At 38.7% G+C, this 27,947-nt stretch overlaps 1 protein-coding gene across 1 annotated transcript; it reads left to right on the top strand.

The window, feature by feature from the left end:
• The first annotated feature begins 2,549 nt into the window (after nucleotides 1-2,549).
• LOC148773084 (RNA-binding motif protein, X chromosome-like) lies at nucleotides 2,550-26,070 on the top strand. Its single transcript, XM_088834541.1, has 8 exons — nucleotides 2,550-2,655; nucleotides 3,120-3,230; nucleotides 5,196-5,360; nucleotides 21,323-21,469; nucleotides 23,329-23,440; nucleotides 24,609-24,734; nucleotides 24,812-24,900; nucleotides 25,654-26,070. The coding sequence occupies exons 1-8, from the start codon at nucleotides 2,550-2,552 to the stop codon at nucleotides 25,959-25,961; spliced, it is 1,164 nt and encodes a 387-aa protein (XP_088690667.1). The 3' UTR covers nucleotides 25,962-26,070.
• Nucleotides 26,071-27,947: the final 1,877 nt, after the last annotated feature.

The raw sequence follows: 27,947 nt of genomic DNA, 5'->3' as shown, positions 1-27,947 counted from the left end.
TTCCTGTCAGGCCTTTTCCTGTAAGAACTAATAACTGAGTGAAGTGTGTGTGTGTGTGTGTGTGTACCTTCTCCTGAAAAGTCTTATCAGTTTAATTCTTGAAAAGTATCTTTAATTTTTATTCCTTGGAGAATCAGTGCCTGAAGTAGCCATGGAAAGCCAGTGAAGTTGGAGAGTCCTTTTGTCTGAATGGAGGGCTGGGGGATGGACGGGAGGGTGGGGGTGGGCAAAGAAGGGGGTTTGAAACGTCTGGATGTTGGCCGTGGGAAGATATACTGGGCATATACTCCTTCCCTGGGACTGAGAAAGCTGCTTTTGCTTTCTTTAATTTGGTATATAACGCTGGGCTTTTCTCCATCCGCTTATGGCTACTAGTGCGGAATCTTGGCTGCTTTTGGTGTGTAATTCGTTTTTTTTCCGTTGGTTTGGGGCTGCTAGTCACGTGGAATGTTGCTTTGGTTTCTCGTGCAATGTTGCTTTGGTTTGCAGTTCGGCTTTTTTCCGTTGGTTTCGGGCTGCTAAGCGCGTGGAATATTACTTTCGTTTCTCGCCTAGTGTTACTTTGGTGTGTTCTTGTTTTTTCTCGCGTAGTGTTCCTTTGGTGTGTAATGCGGCTCTTGTTTTTACTCGCATAGTGTTTCTTTGGTGTGTGATGCGGCTTTTTTCCGTTGGTTTGGGACTGCTGCTGCTGCTGCTAAGTCACTTCGGTCGTGTCCGACTCTGTGTGACCCCACAGACGGAAGCCCACCAGGGAAGTCCCCCGTCCCTGGGATTCTCCAGGGAAGAACACTGGAGTGGTTGCCATTTCCTTCTCCAATGTGTGAAAGTGAAAAGTAGAAATGAACTCGCTAGAAGGCAATGGCAAGCCACTCCAGTACCCTTGCCTAGAAAATCCCATGGATGGAGGAGCCTGGTAGGCTGCAGTCCGTGGGGTCGCTAAGGGTCGGACACGACTGAGCGACTTCACTTTCACTTTTCACTTTCACACATTGGAGAAGGAAATGGCAACCCCCTCCAGTGTTCTTGCCTGGAGAATCCCAGGGACGGGGGAGCCTGGTGGGCTTCCGTCTGTGGGGTCACACAGAGTCGGACACGACTGAAGTGACTTAGCAGCAGCAGCAGCAGTCATGTGGAAGTTTGCTTTGGTTGCTGGCGAAATATTGCCTTGGTGCGGCTTTTTTTCTCTCCACTTGGGGCCGCTAGTCTTGCAGAATGTTGCTTTGGTGAATAATGCGGCTTTTTTTCGGTTGCCTTGGGCCTGTTGGGCGAATTGCCTCTTCGGTGTGTAATACGTGTTTTTTCTCTTCGCTGGGGTCTGCTAATCGTGCAGAAGGTTGCTCTGGTGTGTAATTCGGCTTTTTTACATTGGCTTGGGGCTGGTCGTTGTGCGGAATGCGGCTTTGGTGGGTAACGCGACTTTTCTCCCTCCGCTTGGGGCTGCTGCTGCTGCTGCTGCTAAGTCGCTTCAGTCGTGTCCGACTCTGAACGACCCATAGACGGCAGCCCACCAGACTCTGCCATCCCTGAGATTCTCCAGGCAAGAACAATGGAGTGGGTTGCCATTTCCTTCTCCGGGCTGAATGTTGCACTGGTGTGTAATTCGGTCCGCCCCCGCACCCCCCCCCCACCCACGTTGGCTTGGGGCGGCTAGTGCGCTAGACTGTTGCTTCAGTGTGCAAACCGGCTTTTCTCCCTTGGCTTGGGGCTGCTAGTTGTGGGGCCTGTTGCTTTGGTGCGTAATCCAGCTTTTCTCTCTCGGCTTCCGGCTGCTAGTCGTGGGATATTGCTTTGGTGTATAACTTAGGTTTTCTCCCTTGCCTTGGGTGTGCAAATTGTGCATCGCGATGTAACAGCCGAGGCTCCGTTTGGTTTCACGTGCACTTCTTTAAACAGTTTTTCTCCGAGATAGTGACAGTAGTTGGAAAACTTAACCAATATACCTAACCATTTTACTTACATGACTTTAAAGTTTTCAAATGTCGAACTGTTGATTATTTTAACAAAAACGGTCAAATTTTAATGTTCGTAAAAGTTAACATTATTCAGTTTGGCGCCATGATTCTTACTCTACCACAAAAGCCCACAGGTTAAATTTCCCTCAACAAAGTATTTTATTCTTTTGTGGCTTTTATGACTTAGTATTGCAGAAGTTTTTGAATGTAAGTGTATTTTAAAGATTATTTGTAGGGTATTGAATATAAACGTGAGAAAATGGAGGAAATTTGAAAATCTGTTTAGTATATTTTATGCACATGTTATAAAACTTAGATACAGTATTTAGGTTTTAATGAATGAAACCTTTAAATAGTGCAGCTCAAAAGAGATTTACAGCAGCCGTCTAATGTAATTTAAACTTCCAGGCTTTTGTCATCTGTAAAAAACGTCATTCGTTAGTTCAGCGCTTGTTTTCCTTTTTGCGTTACAAGTTTTCTTGTCTTTTTAGTAAACATTTTTTAAAGTTAAGTGTTTTGTTTTTTTTTAATGACACTTGAACATTTTGGCTCATGATTAGTTTTTTGGCATATTTTTTGCCACCTAACAGTAAAACGATGGAAGCAGATAGGCCTGGAAAACTCTTCATAGGAGGCCTCAGTGCTGAAACAACGGAGAAGTCTCTTGAAGCTGATTTTGGGAAATACGGTCACATTATGGAAGGTAACTGTAGAATCAATATACATTAAGTCGTTAAAGCATATGTATACTTTGAGTAGTTTGAGATTTTTTTTTTAATTGATTAAGCACTTGGCAGTCAGTGAAAGGGTCTCCTCTTACTGAAAAGGGAAGAAAAGAGTGCTTTTAAAATGTACTAATGGTCCTGGGACATGAAAAAGAATAAGATATGGTAATTGTAGAATTATTGAGATTATTTACTGTTAGTTTTTAAAATACTAGAAGTTATACATAAAAATCAAATTGTGTGGTGTTTTTATATCATCTATAAAATAATATATAGATTTTTGTTGCTTTTAAGTAACTTTCAAAAGTTTGTACTCTATTGATAACATTCAAGTATGTTAAAGGGGTCTTATGAGAAAGCGTCAAAGGAGTGATTATTTTGAAAACAATAAAGTTCAGTTTTATGTGACATTTTAAATTAAAAAGATTTATGTATATTACAGTTCTCTTGATAAGGGATCGGAACACAAACAAGTCGAGAGGCTTTGCTTTCATTACTTTTGAGAGCCCGGCAGATGCAAAGGATGCTGCCAAAGGAATGAATGGAAAGGTAAGTCTTAATAATGAATGTTCTTCATCTAGTACTCTTTATAGATTTCTTTATTGTTACAATAGTATAATGCTCTGTAAGGCTTCACTCTCCTTTTTGTCACATAAACACTGGATCCTCTGGTTGGGAAGAGATTGAAGTTAATACCCAGCAGTAACAAAATAGATTAAATCTGTCTTCTATTAGCATTCAAGTGTAAACACAAATAGGTTTTAACCTTCAGCACTCTACCGGTATTCCATTCTGTATTTTAAGTCTTGGCATTTTCTATTTAAGTCAGTCTTCACTGTTTCAGTGTTACGAATAAAAATTTGTCCCTTAGAGGCAGAACTGTTTTTAAACATTGGAGAATTGCTTTACAATATTGTGTTGGTTTCTTGCAGTCTATCAGCATGAATCAGCCATAAGCATCCCACTTCTTTAGCTAGTTACAGAGCACTGTGTTTGCTCCAGGATTTCCCCCTCTGTGGATTGTTATATTAAATAAAAAAGTCTATTTCCCCCATTTTGTATTGTGGGTCATGGGCTTTTGTACTCATGATATCCTGTTAATTGTTAAATTATCTCTAAAACTTCTACATTCCCTTAGTGTGACTACATTAATTCCCTATTATCTATAGTTATGGTTCTAGTATATTTCAGGCATGTGGCACAAGCTGACCCTTGTACTTTCATTTTTCAGATATGGTAATACCTAAAAGTTAAGTTTGACCCAGCTTTGGGTCACAGAGATAAAGTTTCCTTGAGACTACTTGATGGTAACTAATTGCTGTTTTTTAATTTGTTCTAGTTGTCTAGCCACAGGAACATGTAATCTGAAATTACACTTGAATTATTCTTTATTCAATAGGTGTTATATTGTAAGGCATTGATTGTATTTAGCAGCTGACTAATGGTTATGGATGAGACAAAGTATTTATTTTCTTGAGCACTGGTATTCTAGGGTGAAGGGAAAAGATGTACGAGAGGAAACATTAATTTCACATGCAGAAATGTTAAGGAAAATGAAGTAGTAATTTTGGTAGAGCTTATTGGGTTTTGGATACTATTTTTAGGTATATCTAGGAATGTAAGCTAAATCCTGCGTTGGGAAGGAGGCAGTGCATGAATTTGTGGAAAATATTTTGAACCAAAAAATAGAAAATAAGACCTAAGATTGGAAAACATGGCTTTTGAGGCTGATTATATTGAGCTAGAGCCCATTTCAGCCAGAAGTCCTGGTAGGAATTTAGGATTTAAAATTATTTTCCAAAAATAATATGAAATAACAAGAGTCTATATAGTATGATTCCTGCTGGGTTTTCAAAACTCCCTTTGGTCTCTGTAAAAGATTAAGGCAGATATTGGAAGATCAATTAAGTTTAAGCATTTCTGAAAAATATGAAGTAGCATTACGGTAACTATTTGGGAACACAAAATAAAACAGTTGTGTAAGGCAAGAAATGTTAAAGACCAAATAAGGACCCTAGTTTTAAAAAAGAAAAAGGAAGAAAATTAATAGAACTAGAGTAAATACAGAGCAGCACTTATATTGAGAAATTTTCTTTATGTTTGTGTCTAATAGAACAAATGCTAAAATGTAATTATGATAGGAACAATAATTTTGAGTAAATACTGTAAGTAATATGCATGCTTTTACATACCCTTGGGAAACAAATTTTAAATGGAAAAATTACTAAAATGAAGCACGTTACAGAAAATAAAAATGTGTGCTTTTTCATGGTAATGGAGAGATACACATCTTTTAATACCAGAGAACCTTTCCGGAAATTCTGATAGTAAATGCATATGCTTTGTGGTGGATGACTTACGAAAGGCAATTGCCAATTAAGTCATGTTCATCATGTGGAAGGACACAGTCATTTCAGGAAAAAAATGTTTGCTTTTGGGGAAAAAATACTGATTTAACTCATTACAACAATAAGTTAAATTTTATGTAACATTAGTGATGCTGTACTTAATCTTTTAGTTTTTGGATGGAAAAACAAAGTAGAACAAGCCAATAAGCCATCATTTGAAAGTGGTGGTAAACTGAGATCTCAACCTCCTGCAAGAAAAAGGGGCCATCCGAAAAATCTGAGATGTGAAAAAGGAGGAGGAGCAAGAGGGCATGTGTCTCAAGGAGGACACTTTGGTAATGTATTAAAATATAAGGATGCCATAGCACTGAAAACCTGTTAAGTTTGAACATCTAGTAAACCTTAATTTTTATTGCATTGGTAATGAGCAGAATAATCGATAAGAATATATTAGGTGAGAAATTACCATTCTTGATAATCAAAATTATTTCTAAGTTGTAAAGAATTGTCGTAGTTTTAAAATTACGTATGTGCAAAAAATGTTTATCGTCTTACAGGGAAATCACTTAAATTTTGTTAAGTTTTTTTTAACCATTGTTACTGATGCCTCTTTAAGAGTTTTTCTACAGAATTCATTTCTGTTGATCATACATTAGAATTTTCCAGCTTACAGCAAATAACTTTATTTAAAGAATTAAAACTACGTTGATATACTTTCAGAGTAGTCCTACTGTATTGTAAAAAGTACTGGATAATTTTCAAGATTACATAACAGATAACCACAGTTCAGGGGTGAAAATTCCATATTTTTGGACTGACCTTATAGTGTTTGTCTTGAGCATAAATGTGCAGACAAATCTAGGCAAATATCCACTGTCATTTTGATACGGTGCTTTTGTTCCTGGGTTCTGTTGTAGTATAATTTGCATTTTGGAAAAGTTGTCTTTGATGCAGATGTAAAAGCATCTGTTTTGTATGTATATTTACATACAAAACATATATATTTACATGTTTGTGTGTGTTAGAGAACAGTGAGTTATTGAAAATGGTAATATGAGATTTTCAAAGAAGTTTTTACTTGGTAAGACAGAAGAAGGGAGTCACTTTCCATTGATAAACTTCCATGTATTTAACGAACTTTGTCTCTTCTACTAACAGTAGCAAGTCTTTAAAAAATTTCACTTCTGGTTTTGACAACCAGATGTGCCATTTTTAGAAAATCTTAAGTTCAGTTACAGCGTGTGTTCATTATAAGATCACACAGTCCTGTTGTTTTCTCAAGAGATGAGGGGAAAAGTTTACTAGCTTATACTCTGCCAAGTGTAATTGGAATATATCTGTCAACATTTTTCTAGTTAGATAAAAAGATAATTTTTCATTGCATACCATGTATTTTTAACGTCTGTTAAACTTGAACAGAACATAGCCTTTTACTCAAAATTAACACTAAAGGTTATGCTTGAACAAAACAGAATTGATCTGTGTGAATTCAATTATAAGCAGGATTTTTTTTTTTTTTTATCGAATTATATATGTATCCATGGTTGTTTGAAAAGTTGCATATTTTCCTATAAAAGGTGTTGTTTGTATTTTTAGGTGCATATTTTTATTGTTTTGACTTAATTATTGTTACATTTTATTTATTTGAAGTATAGTTTATTTAAAAGAATGGATTAGTTTCACTTGTGCAACATTGGGACTTAATATTTGGATAGATTCAAGTCAATGTATATTTCATGTAAAATATTCTCTCTTTCTCTATGAGGTACAAATAGCTTTGTGACATGTTTTTTTTTTTTTTTTTAATTTACATTATTGTATTGGTTGTCCCATACTTGGCATGAATCCACCCTGGGAGTACATGTGTTCCCAATCTTGAATGCCCCTCCCACATCCCTCCCCATATCATTCCTCTGGGTCATCCCAGAGCACCAACCCCGAGCTTCCTGTATCTTGCATCGAACCTAGACTAGCAATTCATTTTACATATGATAATATACATGTTTCAGTGCCAATCTCCCAATTCATCCCAACCAGCCCTGTGTCTCTATTGCTGTCTCACACACAGGGTTATCGTTATTGTCTTTCTAAATTCCCTATGTATGTGTTAGTATCCTGTATTGGTGTTTTTCTTTCTGGCTTACTTCACTCTGTATAATAGGCTCCAGTTTCATCCACCGATTAGAACTGATTCAGATGCATTCTTTTTTTATTATGTTAATTTTAATTGGAGGCCAATTACACTATTGTTTTGGTTTTGCCATACATTGACATGAAACTACCCGGGTGTACATGTGTTCCCCATCTTGAACCCCCGTCCCACTTCCCTACGCATATCATTCCTCTGGAGCATCCCAGTGCACCAGCCCCGAATATCCTGTATCATGCATGGAACCTAGACTGCCGATTAGTTTCACCTATGATGATATACATGTTTCAGTGCCGTTCTCCCAAGTATCCCACCGTCACCCACGGGGTCCGTAACTGGTGTATATATCTGTGTCTCTTTTGCTGTCTCGTATACAGGGTTATTGTTACCATCTTTCTACATTCCATATATATGTGTTGGTATACTGTACTGGAGTTTTTCTTTCTGGCTTACTTCACTCTGTATATTAGGCTCCAGTTTCATCCGCCTCATAGAACTGATTCAATTGTAATGTTTTGCCCTTTTTTAATATTTTTAAAAAATTTTATTTGGAGGCTAATTATTTTACTATATTGTATTGGTTTTGCTATACATTGACATGCATCTGCCCTGGGTGTTCATGTCTTTCCCAACTTGAACCCCTCTCCCATCTCCAACCTATATCATTCCTCTGGGTCATCCCAGTGCATAAGCTCCGAGCATCCCGTATCATGCATCGAACCTGGACTGGAGATTCATATCACATATGATAATACACATGTTTTAATGCCGTTCTCCCAAGTCATCCCACCCTCTCCCTCTCCCTCAGAGTCCATAAAACTGTTCTGTATATCTGTGTCTCTTTTGCTGTCTCACATACAGGATTATTGTTACTATCTTTCTAAATTCCATATATATGGACTAGTATACTGTATTGGTGTTTTTCTTTCTGGCTTACTTCACTCTGTGGAATAGGCTCCAGTTTCATCCACCTCATTAGAACTGATTCAAATGTATTCTTATATATATATTGTTTTAACTGGAGGCTAATGACTTTTGAATATTGTATATGTTTTGCCATATGTTGACATGCATCTGTCCCGGGTGTACATAAGTTCCCCATCTTGAAACCCCTTCCACCTCTGTCCCCATATCATCCCTCTGGGTTATCCCAGAGCACCTGTCCCGAGCATCCTGTACCATGCATTGAACCTGGATGGCCGATTCATTTTCACATATATTAATATACATGTTTCAATGCCATTCTCCTACATCATCCCCCCTTGCCGTTTCCTACAGAGTCCATAAGATTGTTCTATATATCTGTGTCTCTTCTGCTGTCTCGCATACAAGAGTTTCATTAAAATCTTTCTAAATTTCATATATATGTGTTAGTATACTGTATTGGTGTTTTACATTCTGGCTTACTTCACTCTGTATAATATGCTCCATATTCATCAACGTCTTTAGAACAGTTACAAATTGCTTCTTTTTTTTTATTTTTTAAAACAATTTAATTGGAGGCTAATTTACAATATTGTATTGGTTTTGCCTTTCATTGATATGAATCTGCTCCAGACATACATGTCTTCCCGATCTTGAACACACCCTCCCTCCTCCATCCTTATATCATCCCTCTGGGTCATCCCTGTGCCCCAGCCCAGAGAATCCTGTTTCATGCATCGAACCTGGACTGGAAATTCATTTCACATATGATAATATACATGTTTCAGTGCCATCCATCCATAGCATCCCAACTTCGCCCTCTCCCACAGAGTCCATAAGACTGTTCTATATATGTGTTTCTTTTGCTATCTCGCATAAAGGGATATTGTTACTATCTTTTTTAAATTCCATATAAATGTGTTAGTAAACTGTGTTGGTGTTTTTCCTTCTGGCTTACTTCACTCTGTATAATAGGCTCCAGTTTCATCCACCTCATTAGAACTGATTCAATGTTTTATATATATATATATGTATATATATATATATGTATGTATATATATGTATATATTTATATTTAATTTTAATTGGAGTCTAATTATTTAAAATATTGTATTGGTTTTGCCTTACATTGCCATGAATCTTCCCTGGGTGTACTTGTGTATCCCATCTTAAACCCCTCTCCCACTTCCATCCACATGTCATTCCTCTGGGTCATCCCAGAGGACCAGCCCCAAGCATCCTGTATCATGCATCGAACCTGGACTAGCTATTCGTTTCTCATATGATAATATACATGTTTCAATACCATTCTGTGAAATCATCCCACCCTCTCCCTCACCCACTGAGTCCATAAGATTGTTGTATATTTCTGTGTCTCTTTTGATGTCACACATACAGGGCTGTTTTTACCATCTTTCTAAATTCCATAGATATGCGTTAGTATACTGTATTGGTGTTTTTCTTTCTGGGTTACTTCCCTCTGTATAATAGGCCCCAGTTTCATCCACCTCATTTAGACTGATTCAAATGTATTCTCTTTTCTTTAATCTTAAAAAGAAAAAACAAACTTTACTTAGAAGCTAATTAAAATATTGTATATGTTTTGCCATACTTTGACATGAATCTGCCCTGGCTGAACATGCATTCCCCATCTTGAATCCCCCTCCCGCCTCCCTCCCCATATCATTCCTCTGGGTCATTCCAGAGCACCAACCCCGAGTTTCCTATAAGATGTTTCGAACCTGGACTGGCAGTTCGTTTCACATATGATAATATACATGTTTCTATGTCATTCTTCCAAATCACCCCACCATTTCCCTCTCCCACAGAGTCCATAAGACTGTTGTATAGTAACAGTAACAGATATCTGTATCTCTTTTGATGTCACGCAGACAGGGTTATTGTTACTATCTTTCTAAATTCCATATATATGCTTTAATACACTGTATCGGTGTATTTCTTTCTGGCTTACGTCACTATGTATAATAGGTTCCAGTTTCGTCCACCTCATTAGAACTGATTCAAATGTGTTACTTTTTTTTATCCTTTCTGAAAAATTTTAATTGGAGGCTAATTAGTCTACAATATTGTGTTGTATTTGTCTTACATTGACATGAATCCGCTCCGGATGTACATGTGTTCCCCATCTTGAACCCCCCTCCGACCTCCCTCCCCATATCATCCCTTGGGGTCATCGCAGTGCGATAGCCCCGGGCATCCTGTTTCATTCATCAAACCTGGGTTGGGGATTTATTTCACATATGATAATGTACATGTTTCAATGCCATTCTCCCAAATCATCCCAAATTTGCCCTTCCTTCAGAGTCCATAAGACTCTTCTATACATCTGTGTCTCTTTTACTGTCTCGCGTACAGGGTTATGGTTACCATCTTTCTAAATTCCATATATATGTGTTAGTGTACTGTTTTGGTGTATTTCTTTCTGGCTTAATTCACTGTGTAAAATATGCTGAAGTTTCATCCACCTCAGTAGAAGTGATTTAAATGTATTCTTTTTTTTTAATCTTTTCAAAAAATTTTAATTGGAGGCAGATTACTTTACAATATTGTATTGGTTTTGCCATACTTTGCCATGTATCTGCCCTGGGTGTACCTGTATTTCCCATCTTGAACCCATCTCCCTCCTGATAATATCCCTTTGAATCATCCCAGTGCACCAGCCCTGAGGACTCTGTATCATGCATCAAACCTGAGTGGAGGAGATTCATTTCACCTGTGATAATATACATGTTTCAATGCCATTCTCCCAAATCATCCCTCCCTTGCCCTCTTCCTCAGAGTCCATAAGACTGTTGTATATATCTGAGTCTCTTTTGTTGTCTTACATATAGGGTATCGTTACCATCTTTCTCAATTCCATATATATGATTAGTAAACTATATTGGTGTTTTTCTTTCTGGGTTACTTCACACTATAATTGGCTCCAGTTTCAACCACCTCATTAGAACTGATTCAGTGTAGTCATTTTCTAAATTTTAACTGGAGGCTATTTATTTTACAATATTGTAGTGGTTTTGCCATACATTGACATGAATATGCCCCAGTGTACATGTGTTCCCCATCTTGAACCCCCTCCCTCTTCGCAGTATCATTCCTCTGGGTTTTCCCAGTGCACCAGTCCCGAGCATCTTGTATCATTCATTGAACCTGGACTGGCAATTCGTTTCACATATGATAATATACATGTTTCTGTGCCATTCTCCCAAATCATCCCACCCGTGACTTCTCCCACAGATTCCATAAGACTGTTCTATATATCTGTGACTCTTGCTGACTCGCGTACAGGGTCACCATTACCATCTTTCTAAATTCCGTATAAATGTGTTAGTATACCGTATTGGTGTTTTTCTTTCTGGCTTACTTCTCACTGTATAATAAGCTCCAGTTTCAACCACCTCATTCCGTCCGCTCCGTTCAGTCACTCAGTCGTGTCCAACGCTTTTACGACCCGTGGACTGTAGCCTACCAGGCTTCTCCGTCCATGGGATTCTCCAGGCAAGAATACTGGAGTGGGCTACCCTTTCCTTCTCCACTGATGCAAATGTATACTTTTTCTAAAAAAATATTTTTATTGGAGGCGAATTACTTCACAATATTTTATTGGTGTTGCTGTACATTGACATGATTCTGCCCCGAGTGCACAGGTGTTCCACATCTTGAACCCCCCGCCCCCCGCCGAACTTCCCTCCCCGTATCATCCATCTGGGTCAACCCAGTGCACCAGTCCCGAGCATCCTGTGTGATGCATCGAACCTCTACTGACGATTCATTTCCCATGTGATAATATACATGTTTCAGTGCCATTCTCTTAAGTATCCCACCCTCGCCCTCTCCCATAGAGTCCATAGACTGTTGTATATATCTGTGTCTCTTTTTCTGTCTCACATACAGGGTAATCGTTCCCATCTTACTAATTTCCATATGTGTGTGTTAGTATATTGTATTGGTGTTTTCATTTCAGGCTTACTTTAATCTGTATAATAGACTCCAGTTTCATCCGCCTCATTAGAAATGATTCAAATATATTCTTTTTTAAAATTTAAATTATAAGCTGATACTTTACAATATTGAATTCGTTTTCCCATACATTGACATGAATCGGCCCTGGGTGTACATGTGTTCCCCATCTTGAACCCTCCTCCGACCTCCCTCCCCATATCATCCCTCTGAGTCATCCCAGTGCACCAGCCCCGAGCATCCTGTATCATGCATCAAACCTGACTGATGATTCATTTCACGTATGTCGGCATACTTGTTTCAGTGCCATTCTCCTAAATCATCCCTTGCTTGTCTCTCCCTCTGAGTCCATAAGACTGTTCTCTATATCTATGTCTCTATTGCTGTCTCACATAAAGCGATATTGTTACCATCTTTCTAAATTCCATATAAATGTGTTAGTATACTGTGTTGGTTTTTCTTTCTAGCTTACTTCACTCTGTATAGTAGGCTTAGGTTTCATCCACCTTATTAAAACTGATTCAAATGTATTCATGTTTTATCGTTTATAAAAAATTTCAATTAGAGGCTAATTAGTTTCCAATACTCTATATTGGTTTTTCCATACACTGCCACGAATCCACCCGGTTGTACATGTGTCCCCATCTTGAAATCCCCTCACGCCTCCCTCCTCATATCATTCCTCAGGGTCATCCCAGTGCACCAGCCCCGAGCATCCTGTGTCATGGATCGAACTTGGACTGGTGATTCTTTTCCCATATCATGACATACATGTCTCAATGCCATTCTCCAAATCATGCATCCCTTGGCTTCTCCCACAGACTTCATAAGACTGTTCTACATCTCTGTTTCTCTTTTGCTGTCTCGAATACAGGGTTCTCATTACCATCATTTTGAATTCCAATATATGTGTTGTATACTGTATTGGTGTTAATCTTTCTGGCTTACTTCACTCTGTATAATAGGCTCCAGTTTCATCCACCTCATTAGAACTGATTCAAATGTATTCTTTATATATATATGTATGTATGTATGTATTTAATTTTAATTGCACGCTAATTGCTTTACCTGAATTGCTTTACAATATTGTATTGGTTTTGCCTTACATTGCCATGAATCTTCCCCGGGGGTACATGTGTTCCCTATCATGAACCCTGCTTCCACCTCCCTCCCCACATCATTCATCTGGGTGATCTCAGAGCAGCAGCCCCGATCATCCTGTATAATGCATTGAACCTGGACTGGTGACTCATTTCCCATATGGTTATATACATGTTTTAATGCCATTCTCCCAAATCATCGCACCCTCTCCCTCACCCACAGAGTCCAAAAGACTGTTCTATATATCTGTGTTTCTTTTGCTGTCTCGCATACAGGGTTATCGTTACCATGTTTCTAAATTCTATATACTTGTGTTCGTATACTGCATTGGTTTTTTTCTTTCTGGCTTACTTCACTCTGTATAATAGCTCCATTTTCATCCACCTCATTGGAATTGATTCAAATGTATCCTTTTTTTATCTGTTATAAACAGTTTTAATTAAGAGGCTAATTACTTTCCAATACTATATTGGTTTTGCCATACACTGACATGAATCCACCGGTTGTACATGTGTTTCCCATCTTGAACTCCCCTCCCACCTCCCTCCCCATATCATTCCTCAGAGTCATCCCAGTGCATCAGCCCCGAGCATCCTGTATCATGGATCGAAGCTGGACTGGCGATGCATTTCACATATGATGATATACATGTTTCATTGCCATTCTCCCAAATCATCCCTCCCTCACCCTCTCCCACAGAGTCCATAAGACTGTTCTATACGCCTGTGTCTCTTTTGTGTCGCATACCATGTTATTGTTTCCATCTTTCTCAATTCCATATATTTGTGTTAGTATACCGTGTTGGTGTTTTCATTTCTGGCTCAGTTCACTCTGTATAATAGGCTCTAGTTTAATCCACCTTATTAGAACTGGTTAAAGTGTATTCTTTTAATTGCTGAGTAATACGGCATTGTGTATATGTACCACAGCGTTATTATCCATTTGTCTGCAGATGGACATCTAGGTTGCCTCCATGTCCTGGCTGTTAAAAACAGTGCTGCATTGAACATTGGAGTACATTTGTTTCTTCCAATTCTTGTTTCCTCGGTGTGTATGCCCAGGAGTCAGATTGGTGGGTCGTATGGCAGGTCTATTTCCAGATTTTTAAGGAATCTCCCCCACTTTTCTCCATAGTGGCTGCACTAGTTTGCATTCCCATCAACAGTGCAGGAGGGTTCCCTTTTCTCCACATCCTCTCCAGCTTTTTTGCTTGTAGAATTTTGGATAGCAGCCAGAAATTCTGACCGGGGTGAAATGGCACCTCATTGTGATTTTGATTTGCAGTTCTCTGATTAGAAGTGACATTGAGCATCTTTTCATATGTTTGTTAGCCTTCTGTTTGTCTTCTTTGGAGAAATGTCTGTTTAGTTCTTTGGCCCATTTTTTGATTGGGTCGTTTATTTTTTCTGGATTTGAGCTACAGGTGTTGCTTGTATATTTTGGAGATTAATTATTTGTCAGTTGCTTCATTTGCTATTATTTTCTCGCATTCTGAAAGCTGTATTTTCACCTTGCTCATCGTTTCCTTTGCTGTGCAGAAGGTTTTAATTTTAATTAGGTCCTCTTAGTTTATTTTTACTTTTATTTCCAATATTCTGTGAGGTGGTTCATGGAGGATCCTGCTGTGATTTATGTAAGAGAGTGTTTTGCCTACGTTCTCCTCTAGGAGTTTATAGTTTCTGTTCTTCCCCTTAGGTCTTTAACCCACTTTGAGTTTATTTTTGTATATGATGTTAGGGGGTGTTCTAGTTTCATTCTTTTACAAGGGGATGATCAGTTTTCCCAGGACCACTTGTTACAGACATTGTCTTTTCTCCATTGAATATCTTTGCCTCCTTTGTCAAAGATGAGGTGTCCATCGGTGTGTGGATTTATCTCTGGGCTCTCTATTTTGTTCCATGGCTCTATATTTCTGTCTTTATGCCAGTACCATACTGTCTTGATGACTGTGGCTTTGTAGTACAGCCTAAAGTCCGGTGGATTGATTCCCCCCTTTCTTCTTTCTCAAGATTGCTTTGGCTGTTCGATGTTTTTGTACTTCCATACAAATTGTAAAATTATTTGTTCTAGCTCTGTGAAAAATAACATTGGTAGCTTGATAGGGATTGCACTGACTCTATAGATAACTTTGGGCAGTATAGTCATTTTCACAGTATTGATTCTTCCAATCCACCAACATGGTATTTTCTCCATCTATTAGTATCCTGTTTGATTTCTTTCACCAGTGTCTTATAGTTTTGTATATAAAGGCCTTTTGGTTTTTTTGGTAGGTATATTCCTAAGGATTTTATGCTTTTCGTTGGAACGGTGAATGGAATTGTTCTCTTAATTTCTTTTTCTATTTTCTCATTATTAGTGTATAGGAATGCAAGGGATTTCCGTGTGTTGATTTTATATCCTGAAACTTTACTATATTCATTGATTAGCTCTAGTAGTTTTCTGGTAGAGTCTTTAGGGTTTTTTGTGTAGAGGATCATGTCATCTGCAAATAGTGAGAGTTTTAATTCTTTTCCAATCTGGAATGCTTTGATGTCTTTTTCTGTTCTGATTGCTGTGGCCAAAACTTCCAAAACTATGCTGAATAGTAATGGTAAGAGTGGCCACCCTTGTCTTGTTCCTGACTTTAGGGGAGATGCTTTCAAGTGTTCACCATTGAGGATAATGTTTGCTGTGGGTTTGTCATATATAGCTTTTATTATGTGGAGGAATGTTCCTTCTATTCCCACCTTCTGGAGGGTTTGTATGATAAATGGATGTTGAATTTTGTCAAAGGTTTTCTCTGCATCTATTGAGATAATCATACAGTTTTTATTTTTCAGTTTGTTCATGTGGTGTATTACATTGATTGATTTGCGGATACTGAAGAATACTTGCATCCCTGGGATAAAGCCGACTTGGTCATGATGTATGATCTTTTTAATGTGTTGTTGGATTCTGATTGTTAGAATTTTGTTAAGGATTTTTATATCTATGTTCATCAGTGATATTGACATGTAGTTTTCTTTTTTTGAGGTATCTTTTTCAGGTTTTGGTATTAGGGTGATGGTGGCCTCATAGAAGGAGTTTGGAAGTTTACATTCGTCTGCAGTTTTCTGGAAGAATTTGAGCAGGAGAGGCGTTCAGTTCAGTTCAGTCACTCAGTCGTGTCCGACTCTTTGCGACCCCATGAATCACAGTACGCCAGGCCTCCCTGTCCTTCACCAACTCCCAGAGTTCACTCAAACTCATGTCCACCGAGTCGGTGATGCCATCCAGCCATCTCATTCTCTGTCGTCCCCATCTCCTCCCACCCCCAATCCCTCCCAGCATCAGACTCTTTTCCAGTGAGTCAAGTCTCGCATGAGGTGGCCAGAGTATTGGAGTTTCAGCTTTAGCATCAGTCCTTCCAATGAACACCCAGGATTGATCTCCTTTAGAATGGACTGGTTGGCTCTCCTTGCAGTCCAAGGGACTCTCAAGAGTCTTCTCCAGCACCACAGTTCAAAAGCATCAATTCTTTGGTGCTCAGCTTTCTTCACAGTCCAACTCTCACATCCATACATGACCACGGGAAAAACCATAGCCTTGACTAGGTGTACCTTTATTGGCAAAGTAATGTCTCTGCTTTTTAATACACTATCCAGGTTGGTCATAACCTTCCTTAGCTCTTCTCTAAAATTTTGGTAGAATTCATCTGTGAAGCCGTCTGGTCCTGGGCTTTTGTTTGCTGGAAGATTTCTGATTACAGTTTCCATTTCTGTGCTTGTGATGGGTCTGTTAAAGATTTTCTATTTCTTCCTGGTTCAGTTTTGGAAAGTTGTACTTTTCTAAGAATGTGTCCATTTCTTCCAAGTTGTCCATTTATTGGCCTGTAATTGCTGATAGTAGTCTCTTATGGTCCTTTGTATTCCTGGGTTCTCTGTTGTGATCTCTCCATTTTCATTTCTAACTTTATTGATTTGGATTTTCTCCCTTTGTTTCTTGATGAGTCTGGCTAATGGTCTGTCAACTTTATTTACCCTCTCAAAAAAAAAACAGCTTTTGACTTTGTTGATTTTTGCTTTGGTCTCTTTTGCATTTATTTCTGCCCTGAGTTTTAAGATTTCTTTCCTTCCTCTCACCCTGAGGTTGTTAATTTCTTCCTTGTCTCATTACTCTAGGTGTAGAGTTACGTTATTTAGCTGACTTTTTTCTTGTTTCTTGAGGTATGCCAGTATTGCTATGAACCTTCCCTTTAGCACTGCTTTTACAGTGTCCGAGAGGTTTTGGGTTGTCATGTTTTCATTTTCATTCGTTTCTGTGCGTATTTTGATTTCTTCTGCGATTTGTTGGTTACTCAGCAGCGTGTTCTTCAGCCTCCATGTGTTGGAATTTTTAATAGATTTTCTCCTGTAACTGAGAGCTAATGTTACTGCATGGTGGTCAGAAAAGATGGTTGGAATGATTTCAATTATTTTGAATTTACCAAGGCTAGATTTATGACCCAGGATATGATCTATCCTGGAGAAGGTTCCGTGTGCACTTGAGGAAAAGGTGAAATTGATTGTTTGGGAGTTAAATATCCTACAGGTATCAATTAGGTCTAACTGGTCTGATGTATCATTTAACGTTTGTGTTCCCTTGTTAATTTTCTGTTTAGTTGATCTATCCATAGGTATGAGTGGGGTATTAAAGTTTCCCACTCTTATTGTGTTATTGTTAATTTCCCCTCTCAATTGCTAGCATTATCTTACACATTGCGGTGCTCCTATGTTGGGTGCATATATATTTATAATTGTTATGTCTTCTTGGATTGATCCTTTGATAATTATATAGTGTCCTTCTTTTCCTCTTTTCACAGCCTTTGTTTTAAAGTGTATTTTATCTGATATGAGTATTGCTACTCCTGCTTTGTTTTGGTCTCTGCGAGGAGTATCTTTTTCCAGCCCTTCACTTTCCGTCTGTATGTGTCCCTCGTTTCGAGGTGGGTCTCTTGTAGACAACATATATAGGGGTTATAGGGGTCTTGTTTCTGTATCCATTCAGCCAGTCTTTGTCTTTTGGTTGGGGCATTCAACCCATTGACATTTAGGGGAATTATTGATACCTATGATCCCATTGCCATTTACTTTATTGTTTTGGGTTCGAGTTTGTACACTCTTTCTGTGTTCTTTCTAGAGAAGGTCCTTTAGCATTTGTTGGAGAGCTGGTTTGATGGTGATGAATTCTCTCAGCTTTTGCTTGTCTGTAAGGCTTTTGATTTCTCCTTCATATTTGAATGAGATCCCTGCTGGGTACGGTAATCCGGGCTGTAAGTTATTTTCTTTCAACACATTCAGTATGCCCTGCCATTCCGTCCTGGCCTGAAGAGTTTCTCTTGAAAGATCAGCTGTTATCCTTATGGGAATCCCCTTGTGTGTTATTTGTTGTTTTTCCCTTGCTGCTTTTAATATTTGTTCTTTGTGTTTGATCTTTGTTAATTTGATTAATATGTGTCTTGGGGTGTTTCACCTTGGGTTTATCCTGTTTGAGACTCTTTGGGTTTCTTGGACTTGGGTGATTATTTCCTTCCCCATTTTAGGGGAGTTTTCAACTATTATCTCAAGTATTTTCTCAGGTCTGTCTTTTTGTCTTCTTCTTCTGGTACTCCTGTGATTCAAATCTTGGTGCATTTGACATTGTCCCAGAGGTCTCTGAGATTGTCCTCGTTTGTTTTAATTCGTTTTACTTTTTTTCCTCTCTGTTTCATTTATTTCTGCCATTCTGTCTTCTAGCTCACTTATCCTATCTTCTGACTCCGTTATTCTACTGTTGATACCCTCCAGAGTGTTTTGGTCTCATTTATTGTGTTATTCATGATATATTGACTCTTATTTATTTCTTCTAGGTCCTTGTTAAACCTTTCTTGCATCTTCTCGATCCTTGTCTCCAGGCTAATTATCTGTAACTCCATTTTGTTTTCAAGATTTTGGATCACTTTCACTATCATTTAGAATTCTTTATCAGGTAGATTCCTGTCTCTTTCTCTTTTGTTTGGGTTGGTGGGCATTTATCCTGTTCCTTTACTTTCTGGGTATTTCTCTGACGCTTCATCTTGCTTATATTGCTGTGGGTGGGGTGGCCTTTCCGTCTTCTGTCTGTTTGTGGAGTTCTCTTTATTATGAAGTTTCCTCTCTGTGGGTGGGATTGCACGGTGTGGCTTGTCAAGGTTTTCTGGTTAGGGAAGCTTGTGCCGGTGTTCTGGTGGGTGGGGCTTAATATCTTCTCTCCGGAGTGCAATGAAGTGTCCAGTAATGAGTTATGAGATGTCAGTGCGTTTGGAGTGACTTTGGGCAGCCTCTATATTGAGGCTAAGGGCTATGTTCCTGTGTGGCTGGAGAATTTGTGTGCTGTGCTCTGGAACTTTGTGTGCTTGCTCTGGAACTTGTTGAACCTTGGGTAGTGCTTGGTTTCAGTTTAGGTATAGAGGTGTTTGATGAGCTCCTATCGCTTAATGTTCCATGGGGTCAGGAGTTCTCTGCTGTTCTCAGGATTTGGACTTAAGCCTCCTACTTCTGGTTTTCAGTCTTATTCTTGCAGTAGCCTCAAGACTTCTCCATCTGTCACTTCCAAAGCCGTTCCCTCTGTTTTAGCTTCTTCTGTTTGCTGGTCTCTTCAGTGTCTAGCTTCTGCCCTGACACAAGGGGGCGGTGGTGGACACTTTTTTAGGCTCACGTTCAGTCGTGCTGTGGGGAAGGAGGAAGTCTGCAAACAGATATCACTGGCATTTGTGGGGAGTGCTCGCAGTGTCTCGGCCACACTGGGTTTGCCCCCGCTCACAGCGTGTGTACTTTCCCTCTCTATACTGCTCAAGCTCTAGGTTGCTCTGCCAGGAACTGTCTGAGGCAGGCCCTGGGTAGCATGCACTTCCCAGGTCAAAGCCGCTTAGGTTCAGGTAGTACTCCTCAAAGGCGCAGACTTGGTTGGGCCTGCGTTTTGGGCCCTTCCCCAGTCTGAGCAGCTCAGGTGGCCAGGTGTTTGGCTAGCGCAGTCGCTGTGACTTATCACCTCCCCGGGCTCTGCTTCTCGGTTTTCTGGGTATACAACTGGCGTACCCTCTCAGGCTGTTGTCAACCGTCCAGAATCCCAAGAAAACTTGGTTATCATCGAAGCCTGCTTGCAGTTTGGTAGATGATGCCTCTGTGGGGCCTTGATTGCCCCCTTAAACAGCTCTGCTTGCCCTCTCCTGCCTGTCTTGGTGGGGGATTGGCCATCCGCAGCTGGCTAAGTTGCTCAGTCCTTTGTTCTGTGAGCAGGTCTGGCGGTGTCTTAGGTTTGGGCTTTTTGCCTTTTTGCAGGATATCTATCCCACAGTCTGCTTTGCTATCTCAAGTTAGCTCCCTCAGATTGCCCTCGGGGCCTTCAGGTCCGGTCCTTACTCTAAGCAATGCAGCCCGCATCTCCCTGCCAAGCCCCCACTTGCTAGTGGCGGATATGGGCGTCTGTGCTGCTTCTTCACTGGGAGTTACCATTGGGCATGTAATCTGTGGGTTTTAATTATTTATTTATTTTTCCTCCCAGTTATGTTGCCCTCTGAGTTTCCAAGGCTTGCCACAGACTCGCCAGTGAGAATGTTTCCTGGTGTTTGGAACCTTCTTTCTTTTTTTAGACTCCCTTTCTGGGACAGATCTCCATCCTTACCTCTTTTGTATATCCTTTCGAAGACAATGGGCTGATTTTCTGGGTGCCTGATGTCCTCTGTTGGCATTCAGAAGTTGTTTTGTGGAATTTACTCAGCGTTCAAATGCTCTTTTGATGAATTTGTGGAGGAAGTGGTCTCCCTCTTCTGTTCCTTCGCTGTCTTAGGACCGCCGCCCTATTGTGTTACTTTTTTAAAAAGCTTTTTTGATACCAGAATAGTATGAATTATTATCATTTTCCTCCAAGTGTGTTTAAAAATTTATTTTACCCTGGTTTTTCTCCACCTCCTTTATTCTCTTCAGACTACTATCACAGCAGTGGTTCTTGACTCATTTCGTAAAATTTTCAAACTGAATTGTACTAACTGATGTATCATTTGAGGAATTAGTTTTTATTGGTTTAGGCAAATACGAATGCTGAAGGCAATGGTAGTTCTTTAGTAAATATCTATAAACAGTAAGCGAAACTTAATGTTTATTCTACTTAAAAGATTTCATTGAAATACAGGTGATAATGGATATAGTCGCAATATGAGCTCTTCAAGAGAAACTTATCCACCTAAAAGAGGACCATCCTCAAGATGTGAAGGTCCTTCTCCTAAAAGATCTGCTCCTTCTGCTCAAGGGCGAACCAGTAGTGGAATGAAAGGACAAGGTAAACGCTATATAATATAGGGACTGTTGTTTCTTAGTAAAAGTGAGCAATTTTAAAATGAATGCTTAACTTTAAGATGCACATGTTTACTGATCACTAGTTTATTTGTTGATTCACAGCTGGAAAATAATTCTTTAGCATCTAATTTTAGATGTGTAGTAGGTGATTAACATAGAAGTGGGGAAGACATTTCCTTTAAATCTAAAAGTGAAAGAGGGGAGTGAAAAGGTTGGCTTGAAGCTCAACGTTCAGAAAACGAAGATCATGGCATCTGGTCCCATCACTTCATGGGAAATAGACGGGGAAACAGTGGAAACAGTGTCAGACTTTATTTTGGGGGGCTCCAAAATCACTGCAGATTCTGATTGCAGCCAGGAAATTAAAAGACGCTTACTCCTTGGAAGGAAAGTTATGACCAGCCTAGATAGCATATTAAAAAGCAGAGACATTACTTTGCCAACCAGGGTCTGTCTAGTCAGGGCTATGGTTTTTCCCATGGTCATGTATGGATGTGAGAGTTGGACTGTGAAGAAAGCCGATTGCCGAAGAATTGATGCTTTTGAAGTGTGGTGCTGGAGAAGACTCTTGAGAGTCCCTTGGACTGCAAGGAGATCCAAGCAGTCCATTCTGGAGGAGATCAATCTTGGGTGTTCATTGGAAGGACTGATACTAAAGCTGAAACTGCAATACTTTGGCCACCTCATGCGACGAGTTGACTCACTGGAAAAGAATCTGATGCTGGGAGGGATTGGGAGTGGGAGGAGATGGGGACAACAGAGAATGAGATGGCTGGATGGCATCACCAACTTGATGGACATGAGTTTGAGTGAACTCTAGGAGTTGGAGATGGACAGGGAGGCCTGGCGTGCTGTGATTCATGGGGTCGCGGAGAGTCGGACACGACTGAGCGACTGAACTGAACTGAAGCTTGCTAGAGAATTCCTCAGAATTTTTTTTTTTTTTAAGTTGCTAACATTTGCTGCTTAGTAGGAGTTTTCATGTAGTTTCAAGGTCAAGTATTTTTATGAAAACTAATATCCTATGAGTCAGCATTTTGGAATGTAGAATCGTTTAGCTCTGTTATATTGGCTACCTGGTTCATGTAATTATAAACATTAACTGAAATTTGCCATATTAACTTTAGTTTGGATTCTTGACATATTTTTACTTTGTTGTTTGACTCCTGGTACAGTTAAAAACTTTGAATCACTATCAAATTGTCATTTTATGTATAGACTATTATTGAAGCCAAGTGTAATATGGTATTGATTTCAAAATAGTAAAGAAGTTGAGAAAACTAAAGTTTCATTAGACTATTAGCCCAGTAAGCAAACAAAACAAGAGAAGTCTGACCACCAGGAATTAGTAAGAATTAGCACAAGAAGTGAACATTATTTATGGGAATTAGTTTCCTGTTTTGGAAGAGGCAGCATTTTTCAAGTGCGCCCTTTATTACTAATAAGTAGTTGAACTCAAAAGCACTATTGTTTAGAAAGGTCAGTAATTCAGGTTGCGGTTTATGTTAAATTTATCACCATTAGGAGAGAATCAGCTACTTTGTGATTGAATATGTGATAATAGTTTCCAAAAATTAATTAGATTTTACTCAAGTTTTGAGCGATTCTATTACTTGTAATTTAAGGATTATGCAAAATGTACAGGGAGCAGATGGTGTCAGAAAATAAAGTGTTCAGGAATTACATGTATAAAGCAAACTAAATGTGCATTAATGGGATTTTATAAGTAGTTTTTTTAAATTGTTTTGGAGAAAGGAAAGATACCAGTCTTTTGATTTTTTTTTTCCTTTGAACTATTACTCTCAATTCTGAGATACTTATGTAAGCATTTTAAAATTAAAGGTCAAGTATTGCGGAGAGAAAATTACAGAGGAGGTCCTCATAGAGAGCCAATGTCTTCTCGGAGAGATAACTGTGTGTCATCAAGAGATAATGGTTGTGCTACTAAAGAGAGGTAAAGAAAAATAAAATACATGCATTTTTAAGTTATAGTTCATTTTGTTGAGGTAAAATTTATCTAACAAAATTTTAAAAGTGAACAATTCAGTAGCATTTAAAATACTCAGAATTCTACAACCACTCTCTCTGTTCAGTTCCAAAATAGTTAATCACCCCAAAACAAAATCCATAAGCAGTTGCTCCCATTTTTATCCTCCTGTATCCCTAGTAAACACCCACCTATATCATGTGTCTGTAAATTTACCTAATCCTGAATATATCATACGTTCACTGTAGCCTGCCAGGCTCCGCTATCCATGGAATTCTCCAGGTCAGAATACTGTAGTGGGTAGCCATTCCCTTCTGCAGAGGATCTTCCTGAGGGATTGAACCCTGGTTGTCCACATTGCACTCGGATTCTTTACCAACTGAGCCACCGGGGAAGCCCTAACAATATGTGACCTTTAATATGTGGCTTTTCCATTAGTGTGAGTGTTTTCAAAGATAATCCTTGCTGAAGCATGAGTCAGTACTTCAGTTTTTGAGTGGGGGTTAACACCATTGTATGTATAGTTAACATGGTTTGTTTATCCATCTTTGTAGTTAATGTGTACAAACATTGGAGTGCCTGTTTTCAATTCTTGGTGTAAACTCTGAATTGGAATTCCTGGGTCGTACAGTAACTTCAGTATTTTAAGGAACCGTTCATCTCCATAACTGCACTGCTGCCAGTGCAAGAGACTCAGGTTCAGTCCCGAAGTGGGGAAGATTGCCTGGATGAGAAAACAGCAACTTACTGCAAATTCTTGCTTGGAAAGTCCCATCAATAGAGGGGCCTGGTGGGCTACAGTCCACAAGGTCTCTAAGAGTCTGACACAGCTTTATATTTCTACCATGCGCACACAGGATTTCAGTTTCTCTGCATGTTCACAAACACTTGATGTTTTATATTTTATATTAAAAAATATATCTCTCTATATATAGCCTGTCTGCTAGGTGCAGAGTAGATATCTCATTCGGATTGAGAAACTGTATTTCCCTAAAATACAATTATGTTAAGCAGTGTTTTATATTCTTGTTCATAATTATATATCTTCCTTGAGGAAAAGTATATTGAAGTCCTTTGCACATTTAAAACTTTCTTTCTGAATTCTTATCATTTAATTTTGTTTGTTTGTTTTAAGTTTCTCAGGCAGAGATTATTCAAGTTCGCGAGACACCGAGGATTATGCTCCACCGTCTAGAGACTATGCATACTGTGATTATGGCCATTCAAGTTCTCGAGATGATTATTCCTCTAGAGGACATAGGTACTATAAACAATTCTGTTTTTAATCAAATAACTTATGGAAATGGTTAATTATAACATTAATTCTCTTAAATGTAGTGATCGTGATGGCTATGGTGGAAACCGTGATAGAGATTATTCTGAACATCGAAGTGGAGGTTCCTACAGGGATTCATACAAGAGTTATGGTAAGAGTACAGTTACAGCTTACAAATGACAAAATTAGAATCGACATGCTAGATCTACATCATTTACTCAAGTTTACTTCTATTTTCTCAGAAAATAAAATGTAATTTCTACCTAATTGATTGGTTTGAAGGTCTTTGAATTATTTTTGATCTGTCATTTCAAATGATATGAAGGATAATTTGGCAGCTCACATTTTTTAATCACAAAATTTATTGTAACATTTTTAAAAGCAAAAGTGCTGTTGAGAGTATGAAGCACAGGAACATTATGAAGTTCAAAATTTTAGTCTTTTCCAAAAAATTAACATTTAAACTCCTGCTAAGGCACTTCAGTCGTGTCCGACTCTGTGCAACTCCATAGACAGCAGCCCACCAGTCTTCCCGGTCCCTGGGATTCTCCAGGCAAGAACACTGGAGTGGGTTGCCATTTCCTTCTCCAGTGCATGAAAGTGAAGTCGCTCAGATGTGTCCGACTCTTAGTGACCCCATGGACTGCAGCCTACCAGGCTCCGCCACCCATGGGATTTTCCAAGCAAGAGTACTGGAGTGGGTTGCCATTGCCTTCTCAACTACTGGAACTAAAAAGTACTGCTCTTTTAAATAAATGTGAAAGCCCCTTCACCACTGCTGCTAATTCATATCTTCACCAGAGAGGCAGATAAAGGCTATCCTTTCAAAGATTTAGTACTTTACAGTCATGTTATAGAAGTAACGGGAAAAGTTTTATAATTTTATCAATTACTGATTTCACAGGGGGCTCCCGTGGTGCTCCATCAGGAAGAGGTCCACCTCTGAGTTATGGCAGAAGCAGTCGCTATGATGATTATAGCAGCAGTACAAGAGACAGATATGGAGGAAGTCGGAAAAGTTACTCAAGCAGCCGAAGTGATACCTACTTAAGTGGTCGTGACCGTGGCGGAAGACAAGAACAAGGGTTTCCATCCTCCAAGGACAGGGTGTACCCTCCTCCTCGTGAGTCATACAGTAGCTCAGGTTGTGAGGCTTCCAGGGGAGGTCATGGGGGGAGCCGATCTGAAAGAGTAGGCAGAAACAGGTACTAAAAATGTTTTCTTGGCATGGGAAAATTTTTTGTGAGTTTCTGTTTTAACTGGTACTTGAGTATTGCTGAAGAAAACCGTTGGTTTTGGAGGGAAGAGCTGTAAACTTTCACCTCCATGAATTTTCAGATAAATTGAAAAATAGAATTATTCAGATAATTTGAAAAATAGAGTTATTCAAAGTAATTTCATACTTGTTACTGCTGGTTGAAAGATAGAAGTTAAAATTTTTAAATTTAATGTCTAAATTTTCTGAGTATGTTTTGTAAAGTGTTATTGTTTATTTTACTGGTGGGTTAAACGAGCATAAAAACACTTGTTTCTTGTTTAGAAGGTGAATTGTGCTGTTTGCTTAAAGTTTCCCTTTGTAGTCTTTGCACACGAATGCATTCAGAATTAAGCAGTATGGTATTTCTCCATTGCAAGCCTTACCTGCTTTATATTTAGGTTAACCATATTACATGTTATTTTTGAAAGCAGTGTATAGAAGGTTTGGCAAGGCTCTAAAAACCTGAAGGAAATGTTTGCATCTTTACTAAAATTTTTGTCTAACTTTTTAAAACAATAGTATAAATCAGAAGAAAATTTAGATGTGTGAATAAATGTTTAAGAAGTCTGAAGTTAAGTATCAATTGTCTTAGTCATTCAAGTGGCAAATGATAAAAGTGCCAACCACGATTAAAAAGAAAACAATCTGCACCTAAGTTGGGATTGAACTAGTTAAGTATTCTGAGTATGTATCTTCATGAAAGGAAGCAGTTCTAGATTTGTTGGAAATGCAATGCTTTAAGTAATACTTATTTTCACTTCATTTTGGAGTACTTGGTATAACCCAAAAGTACAGGCTTATCTATAAGGAAAGTTAAGGGGTTTTGTAGGCAATCCTACGTATCAGTAATAATACATCAACTTTTTATTAAGAGGCAAGGATAAGCGCTGCAGAACAAATTGGAATTTGCAAAATTAGTGGAGAAATTTGCAGTGTCCTTTTAAAGTAACAGAAATTTACTTGTAAAAAGTTCCATTAACAATAAAATCAAAATAACATTTGAGGCAAACTCAGAAGACAGATTAAGAAATTTCTTAGGATTGTTCCACATGTTAGACGTCAAAGGCATAGTTAAAATACATTTTCAAGACAAAGGACAGTGCATAAAAGTGACATTCATGTTCTACATGAAGTTCACCAGGCAGTACTGTCCAGGTAAGCAGGTACAAAATAAGCAGTAAGTTACTGATCCTAGTACGAAGCTGAGAAAGAACAGGATATGTTTTGAGTAGTTGCATTGGTAACTGCTGAAATGCCAACCAAAGTCAGCAACTGCTCCTTTGATATTTTGGTAACATTTTTACTAGACATTATGAAGGCATAATTTTCATTCAGTTGTGCTGTAGTTTTTGTAAGGACTGAATAAGAGTATAAATGTTGTAGCATAATTTCTAGTTACCATAACGGATTCACAGGAAATAGTGTCTGTATTACCTACCCTGGAAGCTTTCAGCAACAGAAAGATCCTTGACAGGATGTCTTGTTATCATAGTGACAACATTTGTGAGAAAATGAGAATGGCAGCCTAGAATAAAATTTCTCCCCGACATTGCTACAAGGATTCTGTTTCTGAGCGAGTGAAAGAGTAAATGCTGAAAATTATAACCAAAGTTAAAAGCCTATCTTGTTAAAACGTTCATGAGAATATAATGAATTTGTCTGTAGTACAGAGAATGAGAAGTAAATTTCAACTATAAGTTTTCTCTACATTTTATTTGTAAGGAGTTCCTGTTTTTAAAATCCGTTTGACCTGCAGGTTCCTGTAGTTGGCTTAATTTGAAAATGTCAATTAACCCAGGAATGTAAAATTTCCTGTTGAAAAAGCTTATCTTCTAAGAAATATTGTACCTTTCTGTTGACCCTAGCCATTAAACTGGTGTGTAGTAATAAAGAATATCAAGTTGCTTTAGAAACTGTGTTAAAAAACCTACACAATGAAG

Source organism: Moschus berezovskii, chromosome Y (assembly GCF_049115385.1).
Source record: "Moschus berezovskii isolate FMDL1 chromosome Y, NW_MosBer_1.0, whole genome shotgun sequence".
Lineage (NCBI taxonomy): Eukaryota > Metazoa > Chordata > Mammalia > Artiodactyla > Moschidae > Moschus > Moschus berezovskii.
This window is presented reverse-complemented; position numbering and strand designations above follow the sequence as displayed.